Source organism: Onychostruthus taczanowskii, unplaced genomic scaffold (assembly GCF_017590055.1).
Source record: "Onychostruthus taczanowskii isolate IOZ18803 unplaced genomic scaffold, ASM1759005v1 scaffold89, whole genome shotgun sequence".
Lineage (NCBI taxonomy): Eukaryota > Metazoa > Chordata > Aves > Passeriformes > Passeridae > Onychostruthus > Onychostruthus taczanowskii.
The window spans coordinates 1,046,293-1,068,237 of NW_024506882.1; the positions used below are offsets into that span (position 1 = coordinate 1,046,293).

At 49.5% G+C, this 21,945-nt stretch overlaps 2 protein-coding genes across 24 annotated transcripts in view; one reads left to right on the top strand and one right to left on the bottom strand.

Moving 5' to 3' along the window:
• MSI2 (musashi RNA binding protein 2) overlaps positions 1-16,934 on the top strand; it is a 202,678-nt gene extending 185,744 nt beyond the window's left edge. For 4 of the 22 annotated variants that reach the window (XM_041425297.1, XM_041425290.1, XM_041425301.1 and 1 more), the window contains 3 exons: positions 8,813-8,967; positions 10,701-10,778; positions 12,802-13,034. In XM_041425297.1, coding sequence (XP_041281231.1) covers positions 8,813-8,967; positions 10,701-10,742 — 197 coding nt within the window. In that variant the 3' untranslated portion in view covers positions 10,743-10,778; positions 12,802-13,034. Of the gene's footprint in view, positions 1-8,758; positions 8,968-10,700; positions 10,779-12,801; positions 13,035-16,813 lie in introns of those variants that run through there. The other 18 variants (XM_041425294.1, XM_041425293.1, XM_041425298.1 and 15 more) reach the window with 11 other exon arrangements.
• Positions 13,494-21,945, bottom strand: part of MRPS23 (mitochondrial ribosomal protein S23) — a 36,855-nt gene continuing 28,403 nt past the window's right edge. Inside the window, exons 5-6 of one of the 2 annotated variants that reach the window (XM_041425312.1) lie at positions 19,750-19,854; positions 13,494-13,577 (exon numbers count right to left, since the gene is read on the bottom strand). In XM_041425312.1, the coding sequence (XP_041281246.1) occupies positions 13,494-13,577; positions 19,750-19,854 (189 nt within the window). Of the gene's footprint in view, positions 13,578-14,424; positions 16,974-19,749; positions 19,855-21,945 lie in introns of those variants that run through there. The other variant, XM_041425311.1, reaches the window with a different exon arrangement.

The window sequence follows — 21,945 nt, forward strand, 5'->3', positions numbered from 1 at the left end:
AATGCCAGGGCTGGAGCAAGAAACTTGCCCAAAAACCTGAGCAGAGGCAAGGACGAGTGTGGTGCTGCTGAAATGACTCCAGCACGGCACGTTACAAACACAGATCGACAAAAAAGAGCGTAAGGAGCAGTCCCAAGCATTTGATGTGAAGTAAAAAGATGACAGTACCTTTAGCCTGGGTATTAGGATGAAATTCTTCCCTAGGAGGGTGGGGAGCCCTGGAACAGAGTGCTCAGAGAAGCTGTGGCTGCCCCATCCCTGGAAGTATCCAAGACCGGCTTGGATGGGGCTTGGACAACCCTGGGATAATGGAAGGTGTCCCTGCCCATGGCAGGGGGTGGCACTGGGTGGGCTTTAAAGTCTCATCCAAACCATTCTGTGATTCTGTGAGGTATGTAAGCATTAATCACATCATATTTTAAATTAGCTGTAAAACCAGTTAAATTGGCAGGAACCAGTTAGGAAATGGACTTAACAGGACAGCATTTATCTGCCTCTTTGCTTTATTTGTGAGGTCCAGCTGAGCTGGTGAACATCCCGTGCCTGCAGGGAGGGACAGTGGAGCAGCACAGAGCTGGGACCAGGGCAGGGGCTGATGAGTGATCACCTGCTCCCTGCATCATCCCTGGGCTGCTTGGCATCCCTGGAAAACACCATCAGGAAGGTAGAACCTCCCCAAAGGGTGAATACCCCAGCCCAGGGCCCTGGATCCTCTGCTGGGGGGGCTGTGGATGCACAGAACCGCATCCCTCCCAAACTGTTTAACTAATGGAGGGAATCGTAGCAGAGCCTTTGTAAGGTCGACATTTGTTTGTTGTTAAGGATCTAATTAGAAACATGAGAGGAAGCTGAATGGCTGCTTGCTCGGCTAATTAGCGACATGCACGAAGACCACTTTGAACTTCAAGGACACAAAGCTATTAGCGCTTACATCAAAAATGGATTAAACTTCTGTGCTTTTATAATGATTAAAGATGAGCCGCTCGAGAGGAAATCCTTTTGTAGGGCTGTGACAAGAGCTGGCTCCCCGACTGCAGCTCCTACAAGAGAAGCTTTGTGTGGCCTCCGTGTCGCGCTCGCCCTGCGCGAGTGACACCGCTAACACACGCTATGGAAAATGGGATTAGGCAATAAATATTGATCGTTGGCAAAAAATTACAGCTGAGCTGCTAAGTGCAGTTATTTGTCCTGCTGCATAACTGCAGGAGTTAGAACAGCTGGGCTTGAACGCGCTGAATTTTGTGTCTTCTGCAAACTGGTGCGCATCAGCAGCTTCCAGATGTGGTGGATGCCTTGGGTGTGTTAAGTGCAGTACTCAGCAGAAGCAGGGGCTCACAGGCAGCAGTGGGTTTGTAGAACACCTGCACCAGGTGAATTTTTATCTTGCCTAGGCTTGTGGAAGCTGCCCAGCTCTTGCTCGTGGCTCATCTCAGTTGGTTTGTGTCGTGCTGGGCTGGAGGAGCAGCGTGGTGGGAGGACGCTGAGGCTGCAGCAGGAGCAGTTGCACAAGATCCCAGGTGCCATTATCACCCCATTGTGCCCGGCTCCAGGAAGGTGGGCAGCACTCAGCCCTCCCTCCTGGTTCCCACTCACTTCCAGCCGTAATTGCCGAGCTCACCACCCACTGCTTGCTGTCATTACCCTGCGATATTTTGATGTGTGAAGCCGTTTCCGAAGCGGCTGCAGCCACGGAACAACCTTTGAAAGTGTGACTGCAGCTAGAAAATAACGTACAAATAGTACCTTGTTAGGGCAGATCTCGGTGTGTCTCAGCCTCATCACCACTTATTTTGCTGATGAGCCCGACAGTTGTTGTATTTTCCTTTTTCCCTGCAGGGCCAGTGTAGCTGCAGGGGAGGGATAACCTGGGGCAGCCTGGCTGCTCCCCGTTACGGAGCGTGTCGGGGTGACAGGGAAGGCACAGCTCTCGCGTTTGATTTTCCAGTCAGGACTGAGCCAGCTGTCATCTGTAGCTCTTCACACTTGCAGAGGAGCCGTGTCTGCCACAGGGTTCTTAGAGAGAGAGTTTGCTTTTCAAGTCTGCTTGGGAAGAGCAGGAGCAGAGGGATGCAGGTCCCCATGAGGGATGTACAACATGGCAGCTCTCGTCGTGACGCCGGCCTTATTTGTTTTTGTGGTTTGTCTCCCACTTTCGCTTCCAGCGAGCTGGGAGCTGTTTGTACCTTGTTATTCTCCAGAATATCTGTGTGTTTCCAGCTCATTATTTCTGAGACGTTTGTGAGCTGGAGCATTGATCCGAGTTCGAGGTGTGCCGCGCGCTGCCTCCGACAGAACCCGCGCTCTAAAAGCTCAGACACGAGGAAGCGATGCTTCCGTGGCTCAACCTGACCACAAAGGAAGGGGCTTGGAGCTCTGCGAGGTGATTGCTAAAGAAAAAAAAGAGCCTGAATATCAGCTTTTATTGCTCAGTGCTGTGCCAGTGCACTCCTGCAGCCTGAATAGGCCGCTGAGAACCAGGAGCACCGATGTCTTATTTCAGACTGGCATTAATTTGTACATCCAGTCCCGGGTAAATGACATTCTGGTTGTTAGCAGCTCTGAAAAGCAAGGTACAAACTCCCATTAACTTCAGCCCTGACTGCACAAAGAATTAGCTTTGGCCAAGCGATCTGTAACATGGGTGCAGTGCTGCTAATTATATTTGTAAGGCTCTGAGCACTAATGATGTAAGATCTGCATGCGGTGCTGAAGTTGTGCTGGTTATTTAAAGTATCAGCGTCACGCTGCGAGCGCTGCTCTGTTAGTCATGCGTGTGACAGCGTGGCCATTAGTGCTCCTCTCCGGGACACTCGGGTCCCCAAGGAAGGTGGGATTGTCCCCACACCGCTCGCTGTGGTTTTGCTCTGTGTCCTCTGCAGAGGCTGTGCTTGGGTGGTTGCACAGCAGCACAGCAGGCTGGAATGCTTGGGGACAGGTGATTCTCCTTCTGTGACAGTCTTCTCTGAAAATCCAGCAGTAGATGGACCCAAGTGACTCGAATTCATAAATTCACAGGATCCTAGAGCTGGTTGGGTTGGAAGGGACCTTGAAGACTCTGGAGTCCAACTCCATGTTTTGGGCAGGGACACCTTCCACTACACCAGGCTGGCTTTGAAATGAAATGCCACCAGGCTGTGGGGCAGTCCCCTGTCCCAGCTGGGCTGCTCTGTGCCCTGCCCCGTGCCCCTGTGCCCTGCCTGCTGCCATCCCTGCCAGCAGCATTCAGTGTTATTATATCATTTACTCCTTCGAGCTGCAAGATGATGTTTGCAGCATGTTCTATGAATTTTTCATAAAGATAGAAAAACAGACTAATCTTGTGAGCTTTGAGTCTTGGTGGTGGGTAATGGCTTTGATTTAAAGCATTTTGTCTTAATGATAGTTATATTGAAAATTTCCTGCTGCTTTCAAGCACGTTTAGTTATTATCATAAACATTGATGGTAGAAATGCCTGCCAAATTGTGCGTGGCTGTTTATGGCAGATGAGAGAGTCATCCAGAAATTATAGCACTGGATCAACAAGTTGTGAAGAAACCTGTTTGTACAGGAATGCACCCTGAGGGCAGTGGGACATGGCAGGAGCAAGGAGGAGAAGGAGAAAAGGGCTGGAGATGACCAACTCTGGTTGTAGGATATGCTTGACAGGAGAAAAATGAATTTCTGATGAGAACCATAGAATCATTTATGTTGGAAAAAACTTAAAATCAGTGAATCTTGCTTTGAAAAATTAATTTCTGATGAGAACCATAGAATCATTTATGTTGGAAAAAACTTAAAATCAGTGAATCTTGCTTTAAGCCCACACTGCCAAGCTCCCCCATCCCTGCAGAGCTGCTCATTCCCATGCATGGCTGCCCAGGGACAAGAAATATCCTGCCTCTGCTCAAAGGGAATCCAGTGAATTGTGGTGGTTTCTTTCCCTCATGAGAATTTCTTCACCTGAGCACTGTGGCAGGGAAGGCAGACACACAATCTGCACTGTTCCTCACCTGGATTTTTTTTTTAAATTTTAAAATACTCATATTTGCTATGAGTCCCCTGCAAAGGTGTTTAAGTCTTTGGGTTTTGGTGCTGTAGGGGAGGGAAGGGTGTCACTGAGGCTCCATGTGGGCTGTGTGCAGGGCACAGTGATCCCCATGCAGTGTCTGTCTCAGTCCTCTGTCCAGATTGGCCCTGGTTTGTTTCCTTTGAAATACAGTATATTTTAGTGGTGCCTAAGTGGGTTTTTTTGTCATCAGGTCTCATTTACTGATCCCTAAGGACCTGACTGTCATCCCAGCACCGTGTGAGTTCCTCTTGTAGGACAGTAATGTCAAAATCCTCTTTCTCCTTTTCCCTTCCTCTTCCCCTTCATCATTCATGGCTGAGTTGAGTTTATTTGGGGGGGATTCCAGCATCCAGCAGCTTTGGGGTCCTCGTCAGCGTGACGCTGCTCATAAGGCAAATGTCAGCAGGAATCCTGCCTTAGAAATTTCTCAAGAGTTCATCGAGGGAGAGTTTATCTCTCAGCACTGACCTTTGTTGTTGAACCCAGATGAACACGTGAGCAGGGTCCGTGTGAGCGTGGCAGTTTGTAGGAAAAGGCTCCAGCCACACATCCCTGCCTCCTGCCCCTGCCTCAGCCAGGGCTGCCACGCTGCTTTGGCTTCCAGCTCTTGGCTCTCGTCAGCGTGACGCTGCTCATAAGGCAAATGTCAGCAGGAATCCTGCCTTAGAAATTTCTCAAGAGTTCATCGAGGGAGAGTTTATCTCTCAGCACTGAACACAGATGAACACGTGAGCAGGGTCCGTGTGAGCGTGGCAGTTTGTAGGAAAAGGCTCCAGCCACACATCCCTGCCTCCTGCCCCTGCCTCAGCCAGGGCTGCCACGCTGCTTTGGCTTCCAGCTCTTGGCTCCTTGACATAAAGCACTTGGCTGAAGGTGGAGGAGCCTCTCACATGCAGGTTAAGTGGGGATAAAGGCACTCTGCTGAAGGATGGGTTGGTGACAAAGCCTCACTGCCTGAAGAGGTCCAGCTCTTGCTGTGCCAGCCCTGCACAGCAGCTCCAAAACTGGCATTGATAAAACCTGCTGGGGCTGCCTTATGAACCCACATTTTTATATAATTCTGTGTCCCATCTCACATTCCCTCACTGCTTTTCCGTGCCCCCCAAGCCACTGTGACACTGGGCAGAGTAATCCTGAGGCTCCCCAAAGCCTGTCCCTCAGGCTTCACCTGCTGATCAAAATTCACAGGCTCAGAGTCTTCTCTGTAAGAAAAACCACAGCAAATTCAAAGTGAAGCAAGCAAGACATTAACCTGCCCTGTTCCATCACTACCAGAGCTCCTGGCTGCTAGCCCTTGATCTCCATCAGCACAGGAAGGAGCTTCTGTAGTCCAGAGGATGGAGGATGGCTGGGGCTGAAGATAAAAGGTGCTTGGCTGTGACTTACAAGCACATCTAATCTTTTCCACATCTCCCCCGACCTTGATCTATCACAGGGCTTCCTGGGGACGCTTGGGATTGTGAATTTTGCATAGAGGAAGCCTTTGAGCTGGAGGTGCTCAGGCACAGTCTCAGAGCTGTGCAGTTGCCTGCTGCAGGATGGTTTCCTGTACACTTGCTTGGGAAATGGGACCTGGAATGAGTCCTTTGCTGCCAGGACTTCCTGAGTGCTGGCAATTCTTGGAAGGGGAGAAGATGGCCCTGCCAGCCCTCAGTCACTGCTGAGCCAGTCTGATGGATCCAGTCAGGGACTCCTGGTCAGCTGAGCCCGTGCCTCTGCTGGGAGCAGGCAGCAGGTCAGGCTTTGCTCCTGCTCCTGGCATCAGGTCACAGTCCCTGGTTCCCTGCCCTCCATGGGCAGCACAATCCCCTGACAGATCTGCAGCAGCAAGCTTCCCAACACCTGCCCCAGTTCCTGTTCTTGCCATGGCATCGTGGTGGCCAGGGGAAAGGCTCCAGTTCCTTCCAGCCTGCAAGGAATTCATGTCAGTGCTCTGCAATTCCCACCGTTCACAGCAGCCTTGGGCAGCTCCTGACAACCCCCAACATCAGGAATTTTGTCATAAGGACACAGGTTTCCAAAAAGTGTTAACTTTTTTAGTGATGTAGTATCTGGAGTCTAGAGAATTGCAGGCATTTTTCCTTCTTCCTTTTAGTCTCAGGATACTCCAGGTTTGTGTAAAACAAACTTGTTTCCAGGTAGTTCTTGCCAGAACACATCAGGATTGGCTTTTTGGGGAAGTGGCTCAGGGTCCCTTTGCTGTTGTGATGGTGAAGGTGCCTCTGGCTCCAGGTGAGCTCACCGGGGCTCCTGGAAGAAGACAAACACTTAGCAACCGACCATGGCTGAGCAAATCATTTAAATACAGCTTTCTGAGGCTGCTGAGCCTCCTGCTAATTATGGGAGCTTTCTGTGTCATTTGTAGGGTCTGGAGAGAAGTGTTGGCTCTGGAAAAGCTTCCAGCTTTTTCTGTGGAGTTTTTCAGGCACCACATGGAGAAGTGCCAGGGCATCCCAGCCTCCACATTCCCAGATTGTGGAGCAGCCCTTGGCATGCCCCTTCTCCCTCCTGTGAGCAGTGTGGAGTGTTGAACCCGTGGCCAGTAGATGAAAAATGACCTTTTCCTTCCCCACCTGAATCACCTACCCACTGCCAGCTCTTCCTGCAGGTGTGAAAGCCTTACCTCCAGTCTTAAGAGATGCAAACGAGAGTGGCCAGGGTGGGATGTGGGCTGTGGGGGCACAGAGAGTCTCTCTGGTTCCTCAGGTGGTTGTTCTGGAGGTTTCTGGTGCTGCTGTGGGGTTTGCAGGAATATTTTACTAACAGGATGCCCCTGGCCATGCCAGGTCCTGCTGTCACTCGGAGCAGCCAACTGGGTTTTCTGTGTGACTTGGCAGGAAAATTCACATCCACTTTATTGAACCAAAGGGAAGAAAAGGGGGAAAAAGTGCTGGCTTGTAGTAATAAAGGGCTTTGGAACATCTCAGCTGGATATTTTTCTTCACGAGTGAGAAGGCCAAATGTTATCTTGACATTTAATCTTTAATAATAAAAAAAGGCTCTTTGTTTGCCAGCGAAGTCCAAAATCTGTTTACTCTCTCATGCCTTATTTCTTTGAACTTGCTAGCTTAGATGTCCTACTTACCCTCCCCTGCTACCAGTGCAGAGCTGTGGTGGATCATTTATTGTGCAGAGCTGACTTTTCTGTCACCACAGAGCCACCAGCTGCCAGCTGTGCTTCCCTTGGCCAGGTCATTCCTTTGAGAACCGGGGTCCCTTGGGGTGGGCAGTGCAGGGCAAGGGGCCAGGGCAGCAGAGGTGCAGCCTGTGCCCCCCACAGCACTTTGGTGAGAGCACAGGGCTGCTCCAAGCTGCTCTCCAGGCCCAGGAGAGCCTTGTGGTCAGTGCATGCAGCTCTGACCCCTGGGCACAGGTCACTGAGGCCACCAGACCTCACAACCCACTCTAGGGTTCAGTGGAGATCGTGGGAAGTTGCAGCCAGAGGAAAAGGCTGGGGCAGCCCGGAGGGGTGGGGATGGAGGTGATGGGGAGGTGCCCAGGGGGGTTTGGGGCAGGCTGTGGTGTTGTGCCCACGTCCAGCCCCGCTGACCATCGTGTCCTGGCGCTGCCCACGGTGGGGACACGGTGGGGACACGGTGGGTGTGGGCAGAGCAGGCTCCCTGTGCTCCCCAGGGACCTTGCAGGTACCACCCAGGTGGAGCTCCAGCTTCCCACAGCCATCTCCATCCAGCTCCTCCCAGTCCGCTGACTTTTCTTTCGCATTGAAACTTCTTCCTCATAAATTCTACATCCAAGAGCAGCCGTGAGAAATGCCAGAAGCCTGATCATCTAACATGCTTTAATACCTAAATTTCTTCTTCAGTATCATTCTTATTTACATTGTTTTTCTTTCTCAAAAAAAAAAAAAATTAAGGGAGGAAAAAAATTAAATTTTCTTTTACTTCCACATTAGGAGGTGAGTTGTCATCCACCCTCTGGAATTCTTTTTTGCTTTTGATCTTTATTTATTTGTTTAATTTTGGTTGATGTCCCAAGCATGGTTTTGGAGACGAAGGTAGGTCTTCGCTCTCCAAATCAAAAGGAAAAAAAAAACCTAAATAAAACAACACTCTCCTTGGTCATATTTCAAAGAGAAAAATCCAAACTGTTCCATTCCATATCATTTAAAGAAAAAAAAAATCAACTACTGAACTATTTCTACAGCTTACTGATCTAAAAGGGCGGGTTTTTTCCAAAAGTATCGAATGGATCCAAAAACGATTTTCCTAGACGTGATTCAAGTTATTTGCTGTCAACATTTTAATATCAATATTACCACAATGTGTAGTCTCAAACTAGTTCCTTTGTAGTTTGCATGGGATGTGAATGCTGTCTCGGCGTGCCCAGACCTAGAGAACTTGTTACTACTGCATGAGCATCAAGTCAGATGTTGAAAAATACCTATTCTATTTTGTGATAATTTGGTGAAAATGAGCACCTCCAGTCTCTGGTTGCAGTAGTGTGTTGAATGATTGTTCTTTTTTTTATTTTTTCTTTTTTTTTTTTATATATATCCATATATATATTTTTGGAGCTCTAAGCTTCGTAGTAGTCCGGGCTGACTCTTCTCCAGTACTTGCTCTCCTCTCGCATGGCCTTGGTTAAGTGTTAGAATTGGGCCTAGGCTGTTTATTCTGGTGTTTGGCTTTGTAATACCGGTGCATGCCCGGCGTCTGGCCTCATACCCAGCTTTATTCTCTGCACACCAGTCTTGAATAGCTACAGTGCTCAACCGAATTTTGGCGCACCCGCTTCCCCGGCAGGCTCCAACCCAGCGCGGCCCGGAGGCTTCCCCGGGGCCAACAGCCCCGGGCCCGTGGCGGATCTCTACGGCACGGCCAGCCAGGACTCCGCCGTGGGGAACTACATAAGTGCCGCCAGCCCGCAGCCGGGCTCGGGCTTCGGGCACGGCATCGCCGTAAGTACCCCGCGCTGCCGGGCTCCCCGCGGCTCTGGGAGGGGTTCCCAGGAGGGGTTTTTTGGGGTGGTGGTGGTCCCGTGGCCGGTGCGGCTTCTCGCTGCCGGAACCTGCGAGCCGTGCCTGAGGTGATTGGTGATTGGGGGTTCCAGCTGGGATTGTCGAGGTTGGAAAAGCCTCTGGAATTGCGGGGTCCAGCCTTTGGCCAGTCACCCCGTGAGAGCCCCACGTCACTGACAGCCACGTTTCCAGGGATGGGGACTCCAGCCCTGCCCTGAGCAGCCCGTTCCAGTGATTAATCACTCTTGCACTGGAGAAATTTTGTCCTAATATCCAACCTGAACATCTGCTGGTGCAAACACTCCTTCGGAGCCCTCTGCGGCCAGACACGACACGTTTCAAAGAAAAATACTTCATAAATACGGGATTTAAATCCCTGCTTGTCCATTTGGGCTTTACATCAGCCCAACTACCCATCCTGGGCTGCTGCACCCTTCGGCAGGCAGAGCAACAATCCCTGCTCCCGCTAAACGAGCAAAATCAGCTCATTAATTTGGCTGGCGGGACCCCCTGCAGGGGGACAGGGCACGTCCAGCTCCTCTTCACCTGTCTGCTGGCCTTTGGGGTCACTCCCGGCCGGTCCCGGTGGCACTGGCAGCCCCTGAGGGCCGCAGGTCGGGAGCGAGGGGCCGCGCTGGCCGCGGGGTCCCCCCGGGGAGGTGCCTCCTAACGCGCCGCGGGGCTGCCGCGCACTAACGAGGGGCAGAGATTGGCTTAACGAGGCTGCACGTGGCCGTGTCACCTGTGTGTGAGCATGAATGGGGCTGGCCTGCCCCGTGGCACCCCCAGCACGGACTGCAGAGAGGCTCCTGCCCTTTTTGGGGCGCAGTCGGGAGCTGGGTTTTGTCTCCTGCAGAGGCTCCCCCCGAGGTCCCTCAAACCGAGAGGAGAACTTCCCTCCCGATGGAATTGGATGGGGGGAGCAGGAGTGTGGTGCAGACAAAGTTCCTGGAGCTGTTATTTTTATTGCAAAAAAAGACAAACCAACCCTCTGCCTGGCTTTGTGCCCCTGTGCTCAGTTCCCATCCCGGGCCTGCCCCTCCTCCCGTGGTCACACCGTGGGCTTGACAATCCCTGTGGATCAATTCTAGCACAAACATGGAATATTACTGCTCTGCAAGGAGCTACATCAGTTCAGACTGCCACCTCTCACCACTTACAACACCTCTTATTTCCATTTTTCACCTAAAAACCTGTTTGTGCTTGAAAACTTGGGCACTTTTGTATCAGCAACATCCTGATTTTTCGAGTGAGAGGACACCAGGTCCAAGCCTGGGTATCCAGATTTGTCTGCACTAACACTTCCCAAAGAACCATTTTATAATTGACTTGCAGATTGGTAGCCTCTTAATTCCCCCAATAACTGCAAAGAATCCCATAGCTTTTATTACATATCTATTTATTTAACACTCTCCTTTTACTAACCCTGGTTTAAAAATAAAGAAGGGAGAGCCCCAAAGCTTATTTTTGCACCTGGGGGAATGAGAAGATGATGGTCTTGGAAAGGTGACCATAGGGCTGAGCACACCTGGTGACCAGAACAGCTCTTGGAAATCCCTATTCATGCTGGCAACACAGTCTTTCAAGTCCTTTGATAATTTCTTGGCAAAAATTAATAATCAGCTGTTCCCATGTATAGAGCACTGATGAACTTAACAATTGTACAATTTTAGGGACCTTTGATTGCAACGGCTTTTACAAATGGATACCATTGAAACGTTACACATGGTTGGTTGCCATCTCACTTGGAGGTATTACAGTATATCCCATTTGTACTTTGTGCTGAACTACCATCTCCCCTATATTTACTTTAAGTGAACAATTTTTTATCTTCATTTCGTCTTTCCTTGGCCTTTAATCATTCCTTTCTGTGATTTGTGTTACTCAAATCAACCTCGCGGGCTGGAAACTGGAAGACAGATCCAAAGCTAAACCAAAAGTCACTTTTTCATCTTCATGATGCTTCGTGCTGTAATTTGAAGAGGCAGAAAACCCAGAAGGCTGTGGGGAATCACCCCCAGTGCCAGCAGCCAGAATCCCACTGGGATCACAGATCTGCTCCCAGCACACTGCTTTAAAAATAACTGAGCCCCACTGCTTTATTACTGAGAAACCATCATTCTTAATTAAGTGCTGTAGCAAATATTACAGCTAAAAGATAACATTGTAACTTGTAACCATAGAGCAATTATCAAGATTTAAAAAAAAAAAATTAAACCTGAGCAAATTAAATTAAAGGCATTACCTGAGCACCGCAGCCCTGGATCGCTGCCAGTTTCCTACCCTTTGAACTAAGCTCCAGTTAATTAAATGTTTAATTTTTATTTTTTATTATTATTTGGCCTTTGGCATATTCATCTTTGCAAACAAATATTCTTAACGCTCGGAATGGAATAGATTAGAAAACGCAATGAAAAACAGAAGTTATCCCAGTTAAATGGCATGGGTCTGCCTCCAGAGCTCTGAGCCCGGACAGGCAGATGGAATGGATGTGACAGATTTTATTTCCCTGCCTCTTGCCCAGCACTACATGATCAATGTCACATCATTTGCGTTCAAAAATCAGTCTATGAAATTAGAGTTAAAGTTAGTCGGGGGGCTGAGAACTGTGTAAAATGCCCAGAGACTTTAAACTACATAAAAATAGATTTATACCTAAACACTAGTGGATAAAGGGGGTTTCTATTTACTCTCCATCTCCACACACACCCCCAAGATTACCTGAAATTGTTCTGTCAATTGATTTGCTCCGCCAAGGAGCGAAAGAAAAAAGTGCCATAAGCACTCTTGCTTAATCCCAGCTATTACTGGCACGTAGCAGGGCCCGTTCTGGGGTCAATTTGTCAGAATCCTTCCCGTTTGCTGGGCTGCCAGCCTCTGGAGCAGTGAGGTGGTACCCGGGGCACGGCACCATAACTCAGCCTAAGGACGGCGGTGGCTGACGGGCTGCGGTCGCTGCTCGCAGCCGTCGCTCGCCGGCCAGCCTCCGGACTCAAACCATTAACGGCTTCAAAACAAAGTGCTTTTAACGGCGCTCGTTACTAATTAAAATGGATTTTGAGAGGAGGAAATGAGCCTTATTATTAATTCCTGGAGGAGCGCTGAGTTTGACGCGCTCGCGGCAGCGGCTGCTCCCGGCGTCCCCCGGGCAGGGTTTGGCGGAGCTGCAGGTTCCCAGGGCAGGGATCGGTGGCCACATCCCTGCAGGATGCTGCTGGGACCTCACCCCAGCACAGCTGGTTGGGGATGGGTTTTTGGAGGTCGTCAGGGAGCAACCTGTCCTGGCCCTCATCCCCGTGAGCGGCTGCCTGCAGAGCCAGTGCCCTAAATATTTATATTTCTTTTATACGTCACGTAGCTCAGCTTTAAGCACTGGCCAAGCACTGAAGCTCCTGTATAAAATAAATCCTGGCTGCCTCAGCGTGCCCAGGTAAAACTTGTCACCATCCAGGTACTTCAGAGGAAGCCCATGTTCCCAAAGCTGTGTGAATTCATGGCCTAACAGATGCCTGAGGAGCCGTTTTTGTCCTGGCCGTACATCAACTCACATTTTACTGTTCCTAAACTGGAAATAAGAGCAGGGAAAACGTGAGACCCCCTCTCCTATGGGAGCTGTCCTGGGAACACCTCAGCATTCCAGCCCTCTGGGGCGGATGGGGCAGGCTGTGGCTGCAGAGTGTTTGCAAACACTTTGGGGTTTTTTAATTAAAAATCCTAATTGACCTCAATTAACTGTCCCTCTCCCGTGTCCGTGTCCACCTTCTCCCCACGCAGAGTCTCTCTGGATGTCCGGGCAAGACAGGGCGAAGTTTCTGAAGGGGCCCACGGTTGGGTGATCTCATCAGACTTTGAGCACTACATCATCATCACCATCATCATCATCACCGCCAACGCAAACTGGAGGTGGCACTCGAAGGACTTGGGTTGTTTCAAAATCTCTCTCATCATCTCATGAATCTGCTGTACTATAAAAACAACAGCTTTTAAAAGTATGTATATAAAACCCATTTCTTGTTCGTTTTATTTTCTCGATGGGTTCCCCACCCCCCCTCTTTTTAAGCCTCTCCAAACCCACATCTTTTCGTAGCCTTTTTGACATAGTCTCGTAGCCACGTAGTCGGAATTCTTTGTGTACCTAGCGAGAGCCTAACCATAGTGTAACTGTTATATTAAGGGGTTTCTTTTGCTTTTTCTTCCCCACCTCCCCTCCTCCTCCTCCTCCTCCTCCTCCTCCTCCTCCCTTCTGTTTTACGTAGTTGTTGTTGCTTGAAGGATGCTGAGATGGTGGCAGGAGCCTCGGCCGCGGGGGCAGCGGAGCCGGCGGCGCGGGGGGCTGGCAGGGCACGGGGAGGGGGGAGCAGCAGCTTCTCTGGCCCTTCTTTTCCTTTGTGGTGTCTGGGTTACTCTGATTCTCTCTATTTTTCGGCAATAAGGCGAGGGCGACAAACTTTTTGCGCGTCCTTTTTCTATATAAGTGCTTTTTTTTGTTGTTGTTGTTGTCGTCGTCGTGGTCGAAAGAGGTGATATAAGGTTTTTTGAAATCGCGAATTCTGAAAAAAAAAAAAAGGAGAAAAAAAAATAATAAAGTGCTGTAAATACAATTCCATTAACTACATAGAAACTATTAAGAAAGAGAAATACAAACCTATTTTTGTGACGGAGTCAGCCTAAGGCAGTTTCTCTCTGGAAATGGATGGGAAAGACAAGGAGGCTGTAGCCTTTGGGGGCAGCTGCCCGGGGGGCTGTGCTGCTGTGGGACCCCCCCAGCTCGCCCAGTTCTCACCAGCAGCTTCGCTCTCAGACGTGCTCAGCTTGCAAAGGAACAGTCTGGTGGTATTTTTATTTTAATTTCAAACCTGCTTTTCCCAAAACTGATCAAGAAGCTACGATTTTTCCTACTTATCGCATTTACGGTTCAAAGCACACCTTTGTTTTGGTTTTTTGGTTTTTTTTGGATTTTTTTTTTTTTTTTTAGTCATTGTTTTAAACTAGATCAACTTGCTGTCCAGTCATTTCAGCTGCTCTGGGCACCCCACGAGGGCAGAGCAGCGTCCAGCTTGCATGGTTTCCTTTATTATCCATCACTTTCTGTATTGTCAAATTAGAAAGCAACTTTGGTTGGTTTTGATTTCTTTTATTTTATTTCTTTTTTTTTTTTTTTTTTGGGAATACCTCAGTGCTACAAGTTTCACCCTAGAAGCAACGGAAGATTTTAATTTATTGTAGTTGTAAACAGAATTTAAAAGAAATAAAGTATAAAACATCATTGCACTGTGACTGGTAGGGGAAAAACTGACAGTTTCCTATTTGCACATGTTTAATATTTGGCTGTTATATATATGGTCCTCTGTTGGGGGAGGAAACTTATGAAGGATATTTTTTAATTTAATTTTTTTAATATTGGTAAATAGGCCTGCAACAGCAAACTAGAAGTACAACATGGTAGGTGGCATTAAGAACATACTGTAGTGTGGATATATTTCTTCTTTTTTTAACGTAATATTGACAAGTTTTATTAATATTTTTTTAAATTGTTACGTTTATAAATTTGGTACTTTAGGTACAGCCAGTATAAGACACTGAATGCGACATTTGTTAAAAAGAGCTGCTGCACTCCTATTTTTGTAAATTTTACTAACAAGTAGACTAATGTAGACATTCAATAGACAAGGTAGAGCAAGGCATCTTTAACAAAACAAGGCACCATACTGCTAACCGAAAGGAGAAACCTTGTTTTTCTTGTTTTTAAAAAAAAAAATCATGCTTTTTATGTAATATTTTAGGTTTTTTTCTTATTTCAGAACAACCAGGTTTAAGCAAAATGCTGGACGCTTTTTAAATATTGAGACTTGATCAAGTAATAAAAGAAATAAAACCGAATTCTTTAAAAAATAAAAAGGTAAAAATAAAAAAAAAATAAATAAATACTACGAACCAAATTCCCTGCGATTCAGTGTGCCGCCAGGGAATTTTTTATTGCTATTTTGTCAATGTTGATGATGTACTGTACTACCAGTTGGTTTTCCTCTCCATTCCCTGTCACCTCATAGAATATTCTTTGTTGATCATTGTTGTATGTTAATAGTGTATAAAATGGCTTATCTTGTAAGAGTGCTGTCCTGATGGTAGTGTAGTGAATTTTCCCCCCCCTCTTTCTCTCTTCCTCTTCTAGTACATATTGGTAGGTGTATCGTAATTAAGGTTAAAAATTTAGATGTAGTTATTCAGATTTAGGACCAGTAAGGATAGAACTTTCTCTTATTTAAGAAAAAAAAAATGCTAATAATTTTGGGAAGTTTTCCTTTCTTGTTTTTTTTTTTCTTCTCTTTTTTTCTTTCTGTGCTTTTTTTTTTTCTCTTGTTCATTATTTTTCTTCTGTTGATCTGATGCGGTTTCAACTAACCAAAGGTCTCACAATGTTAAAAATGCTGGCAAACTCTTAAGGCATTTGTAGATCCCCACCCATGACTTTGGAAAGGGGATGTGCCATACTACCTTAAATGCTAATGCTAGATATGCAAAACTGGATTTTTTTAATTTATTTTTTAAAAGAGGGAGGCACGGTATATTAAAACGATTTTACTAAGAGAAAAAAAAAAAAAAAACATATTTTTTTAAGAATGCTCAGAAGAAATTGCTAATCTGTGTGAATATGTTTTAGATGTTTATATACCTTTTGAGAAGTCCCAGTGGCCCATAGCACAAATGTCGTGGAATCCAAGATGTTTTGATGTGGCTACCTAGACTAAGGTTCACGTTAGTCCCCCACTCATCTAGAAATCAATTTTGAAGGATTTTTTTTTTTTTTTCCTTCGTTCGTTTGGGGGGTTTTTTGTAAATTTTTCAGCACAAAGGTTCAGCTCCACCTTTGCTTTACTCAAGCCCAGGAGGGAGCGAAGGACGGTGGAAGCACGGACTGGTTTGGCTTGGAGGGGACCCCAAAGCCCGTCAGTGCCACCCTGCCAGGGCAGGGTCACCTCCCTGTCCCGGGGTCCAGCCTGGCCTGGCACCTGCAGGGACAGAGCCCAGGGCTCTCAGGACACCCTCCCTGCAAGGACAGTGCCCTTTGCTTCCAGATCCCCAGCTGGGGTGACCAACAGGAGCCATCGCCACCAGGCTGGGTGACCTGGGCCAGGGGACGCGTCCCAAACTCCAGGGACATTCCCCAGGGACCCTCCCCCTCCAAACGTCCTCGGGATCGGCTTGATTAAACTGAAGCCTGATCTGTCCTTTGGGGTTTTTATTTTTTCTTACACTTCATAAATGTTCATTTTGAGTTGAATTTGTAGCTTGGACTTTAAGGTAGCATGGCTCTCTTTGCTGTAAGTTGATTTTTGTTGGTTTTTTTTTTCCATTGTACAGCAGCGTCTGCTGGTGAATGTCACACATCTTGCTAGGCTTAGTTAAATCATTGGGTAATTGTGGGTGATGACGACCTGAAAGGTGTTGGGATTTCTTTTCTTCCCTGCTTTCATCTGTAGTGTGAATGAGGGCTAGCGACTCCAGCCACACGTCCCTTCCTGTTTCGTTTCCGCCATTCACTCAATGCAACATAATCAATAATAAAGCAATATAGTTTACTACATTTTTACTGAAGGCCAGCCATGGTTCTGTATGATATTGCATATGAAACTGTTTACAAAAACAAAAAAAAAAAAAACCAAAAAAAAAAAAAAAAAAAAAAAAAAACACTAACTCATAGCTGTCTTTTATGCTATGGCGATGTCTCTTGGGTGGAATCTTCTGAATTCTTTTTTTTAGTGGTTTGGTTTGTTTTTTTTCAAAGCGACATAGTTGAGAGAGAGGGAGAAGTGAGGTTAGTGTTGGAAGAGACAGGATGCCTCGCAGACACACGGGCAGATCCGCTCTGCACACAGACACTGTAGAGTTTCCTTCGTACAGAATCCAGCCGGCCCCGCGAACACTACGTGAGGAGATTCTGTAAGCTAAGCAATACTTTAATACTGTAATAAAATTACCAAAAAAAAAAATAAAAAACCACAATAATAATAAATAATAATAATAATAATAATTTTTAAAAAGAAAAAAAAAAAAAAACAAACTGTAGTTTGAGAAAGCAACCTGGTCCAGAGGGGTCACCCTGGCTCAGGGGGTCACCCTGGCTCAGGGGGGTCACCTCAGCCCAGAGGGGTCACCCTGGCCCAGAGGGGTCACCCTGGCCCAGAGGGGTCACCCTGGCTCAGGGGGGTCACCCTGGCTCAGGGGGGTCACCCTGGCTCAGGGGGGTCATCCCAGCCCAGAGGGGTCACCCTGGTCCAGAGGGGTCACCCTGGCTCAGGGGGTCACCCTGGCTCAGGGGGGTCATCCCAGCCTGGAGGGGTCACCCTGGTCCAGTGGGGTCACCCTGGCTTAGCAGGGTCACCCCAGCCCAGCAGGGTCACTCTAGTCCAGCAGGGTCACCCTGGCTCAGGGGGGTCACCCTGGTCCAGCAAGGTCACCCTGGCTCAGGGGGTCACCCTGGTCCAGCAGGGTCACCCCAGCCTGGAGGGGTCACCCTGGTCCAGTGGGGTCACCCTGGCTAAGCGGGGTCACCCTGGCTCAGCAGGGTCACTCTGGTCCAGCAGGGTCCCCCCCAGCCCAGCAGGGTCCCCCCCCCAGCCCAGCAGTATCCCCCAGCCCAGCAGGGTCCCCCCCAGCCCAGCGGGGTCCCCCGGCCCGGGCTCGTCTGTCGCGTGACCGTCGTAGGTAGCACCCCCGTCATTCTCTGTCGTACGAGGTCTGAACTCCCATCAGTACTAGGATGCAAGTGAGCATTTCAGGTGGTCATAAATGTACCTAAATAAACTATGGCACAGTGGCAGGCCTAGCCCTTCCTTTTATACTTTAGTATGAACTGATGAGAACTTTGGTAGTGACTTTTTTTTTATATATATACATATATATATGTATCTATATATATCAAGCATCTTTCAGGTCTCTGTGTATGGCTTTCTGAAGCCCTGTTGTAAAATACTATGTGGATGGGGGTCTCTCACATCACAGATGTGGAAAGTATAATTTTATATTTGTATTTTCAAATAAATAAGTTTGTGAAAGGTTTCCATCCTCTACTGTGGTCCAGAAATCAATGTGTTTGTCTGACGAAAAAATACAATAAACTGTTTTGAACAGATCCATGGAGTCCATTTCATTGGGGTGGGGGGAATCTTTATTCCTGGGGGTTTTTATCCCCAAAACTCATCACCTTGTTGCCCATCCTGCTCCCACGGGGTGGGCAGCACATCCCTGCCCTGTCCCTGTCCCCTGCCCAGTGCCCCAAGGCTGGTCCCTCACCCTGTGCCCTGCCAGGCACATCTTTGGCACCACCAGCACTAATCCTCTTTCCAGGAGGGGCAGCGGGTGGTATCCAGTCCTGCTGGATAAATTCCCAGTGCCCCCACCCTTGCTGTGTGTTCTCCTCACTGGAGTGACCCCCCCAGCGCTCCTTTGGGCTGTAAACACTCATCGTTCGTTCCTCGTTATTCCAGGTTTCCTTTCCTGGGGAGAACAGGCTGTGGGACTGGGATTGGGATTGGGATTGGGGCTGGGCAGGATGGAGGGGTGCTCCAGCCCCAGCAGAGCCTCCCTCCCCTGCAGCCCCTCGGGGGTCCCGGGGGGCTCAGCCCGCTGAAGGTCAGCGCACGGCAGGACGCAGGACGGGCTCTCTGGAAAGCAGTCAACACATCAAGCCCTTAATGGGGTTGATGATTAGTGGAGCACCGAGGGGAAAATTAGATTAGAAAAACAAATGAAAATAATTTCGGAAGTCGTGTTTGTTCGGGGTGGAAGGAGCTTCCACTGCGAGGGCTGCAGGAAACGATTTGACTGCAATCCAGAAGAAAAGGAGCGCGGGTCTGGAGTACATTAGTGTGGTGGGAGGCCGGGAATAGCAGCCACTTAACCCTGTCATTCAGCAAACATTAGTGAATTATGAGAGTATTATATGTGGGTGATGTGTTTTGTGCAAAGCCCGCGGGCCCGCTGTAGCAGCACTGCAACGGGAGTGGGGGTCTGTGTCAAAATGTAAATTTTTATACCAGCTCTGGAACAAAAATGAGATATTGTGTTCGCCTCCCAGCTACTGAAATCAAATTGCAGCCAAAATCGGAGTTGTAAAATAAGCAAAAATTTCCCTTCCCTGTCAAATTAGTGCCCCGATAAAGAAAACAAGGGAGATAAATGTGATTTACTTCCTCTCCCTCGTGTCATAAACATTTATGGCCGAGCTGTAAGGATGAGCTGCAGGAGGCAGCTGGGGCCACTGGGGTTGTGCAGAGTCACCCACGTGGGGGTCTTTGGGCACGGAGCTCCTGCCACAGCCCACCCTGTGCCCCCCGTCCTGCAGCCCTGCCCCAGGACCCCCGGCCACAGGTGGCTGTCCCAAAACCTCGCAGTAAATATTGGATTTATTAACCTGCTGGGAGGACTTGAGCACCCTCTGCTCTTCGGCAGAGCCGCGCATCCCCCCTCACACATCTGGAGGCTGCAGCAGAAACCAAGCCAGCGTTTATTAATTATGAGCTTAAGCGCTCCCTTTCACGGCTATTTACAAGGGCCGCCTCATTATTAATACAGAATAATAAAATAGAGGGGTTTTAAAACTCATTTGTTCCACTGGGTACCAGTCCCTGTGGTGGCACGAGCCCGGATGCCACCCAGCCTGAGAGCGCTGGAGCCCTGATGGTGATGAAACCCACCCCAAAAAAAAACCCCTCCCTTTACCATTCTGCCTTCAGTTATATCAGATCCCGTCAGGAATGAGCAATCCCAGCAGCTCGGCGTGTCGAGGGCTGCAGTTTTGAGCCGGTCACGAGGCGGTGGCAGCGCCTGGGTGAGGAGAGACACTTGTAATTCATTAGCGCTCCGCAAAGGGCACCGCTGCTTGACTCTGTTTGTGCATCAGGCAAAGGCTCCTTCCTGCTCTTCACCTCCACGGCAACGGCTGGAATTAGCACGGAGCAGCTCCCGCGGGCAAACAGAGCCAGCAGAGAGCCCTGCAATGCTCTGGGTTGGAAATGACTTTAAAAATCACCCGGTTCCACCCCCTGCCTTGGGCAGGGACGCTTTCCCCTGTCCCAGGCTGCTCCTGGCCATCCAACCTGGCCTTGGGCACTGCCAGGGCTTCCCCACCCTCACAGGGAAGAATTTCTTCCCCATATCCAAACTAAATCTGCCTTCCTTCAGCTTGAAGACATTCCTCTTGTCCTGTCACTGCACGCTCTTGTGAAACGAGTCTCTTTCCAGCCTGTCCCCAAAGCCACCTCATCTCACAGTGGCAACAAGCCCAGGTCCCCAGCCTGACCTCCCCGACACCGACAACTCAGCCTGACGGGGTCAGGGCTGCTGAAACTTGGGCACATTCCCACCCTCTGCTGAATTTCTGGCAGCCCGGGGACCAGCCGAGGTCCCGGTGACAGTGACAGTGTGACAGAGTCCAGCCCCAGCCTGCTGCTGCCAGTGGCTGTGACACTTGGAGTGGCACTTGTCCCGGGAGCGGGTGACAGGAGCCCGTGCACTGCTCCTGTGTTAATAATTACTGATTAAAAAACTAGTTAAAGAGCCAGTGGAGGCTGGAACGTGCATTAACCACCTCCCGGGGATGGGAGCAGGCACAGAACGAGCCCTGGCAGTGTCTGCACGGCCTGGTGACACCTGGTGACACCTGCCATCTCCTGCGTCCACAGAGCGCGGGCTCTGGTGTGACACAAACAGCAGCAAGAATAAAAAGCAGGAGAAAGTTCCTGGTTTTGCCTTTTCTAAGCCCACAATGCATTTTGGCCACCAATAAAACTGCTCGGGATTTATACAGAGCTTTGCCTCTTCAAAGCAGCAGTTTGTTCCTCTCAGCCCCTTTCATCCAGACATCCAAAGTGCTTCCCATCCGTCCTTCCACAGCCTTTTGATGGGTGGGGAATTCCTCTTTTTTGATATTGACAAAGTGAGCCAGGCTGGGCTGTGAGCTCCCAACCCTCCTGACTGGAGGGGAAGCCCGAGCCCAGGCCAGGTCCTGTCCCTGTCCCTGTCCTGCCTTGCCCCAGCAGCGGCTGAGTTACCCAAGAAAGGAGCCTGAGCTGAGCTGGTGAAGGGGTGAACACCCCGAGGGATGGGGAAGGGGGTGAACACCCAGGGGGATGGGGATGAACACCCAGGGGGATGGGGATGAACACCCAGAGGGATGGGGATGAACACCCAGGGGGATGCTGAAGGAGGTGAACACCCATGGGGATGGGGAAGGGGATGAACACCCAGGGGGATGACAAGGGGGCGAACACCCATGGGGGTGATCAAGGGGATGAACACCCATGGGGATGGGGATGGGGATGAACACCCAGGGGGATGGGGAAGGTGATGAACACCCAGGGGGATGGGGATGAACACCCAGGGGGATGGGGATGAACACCCAGGGGGATGATCAAGGGGATGAACACCCGGTGGGATGGGGATGGGGATGAACACCCAGGGGGATGGGGAAGGGGATGAACACCCAGGGGGATGGGGATGGGGATGAACACCCAGGGGGATGGGGATGGGGATGAACACCCAGGGGGATGGGGAAGGGGATGAACACCCAGGGGGATGAACACCCAGGGGAACACCCAGGGGGATGGGGATGAACACCCAGAGGGATGGGGATGAACACCCAGGGGGATGCTGAAGGAGGTGAACACCCATGGGGATGGGGAAGGGGATGAACACCCAGGGGGATGACAAGGGGGCGAACACCCATGGGGGTGATCAAGGGGATGAACACCCATGGGGATGGGGATGGGGATGAACACCCAGGGGGATGGGGAAGGTGATGAACACCCAGGGGGATGGGGATGAACACCCAGGGGGATGGGGATGAACACCCAGAGGGATGGGGATGAACACCCAGGGGGATGCTGAAGGAGGGGAACACCCATGGGGATGGGGAAG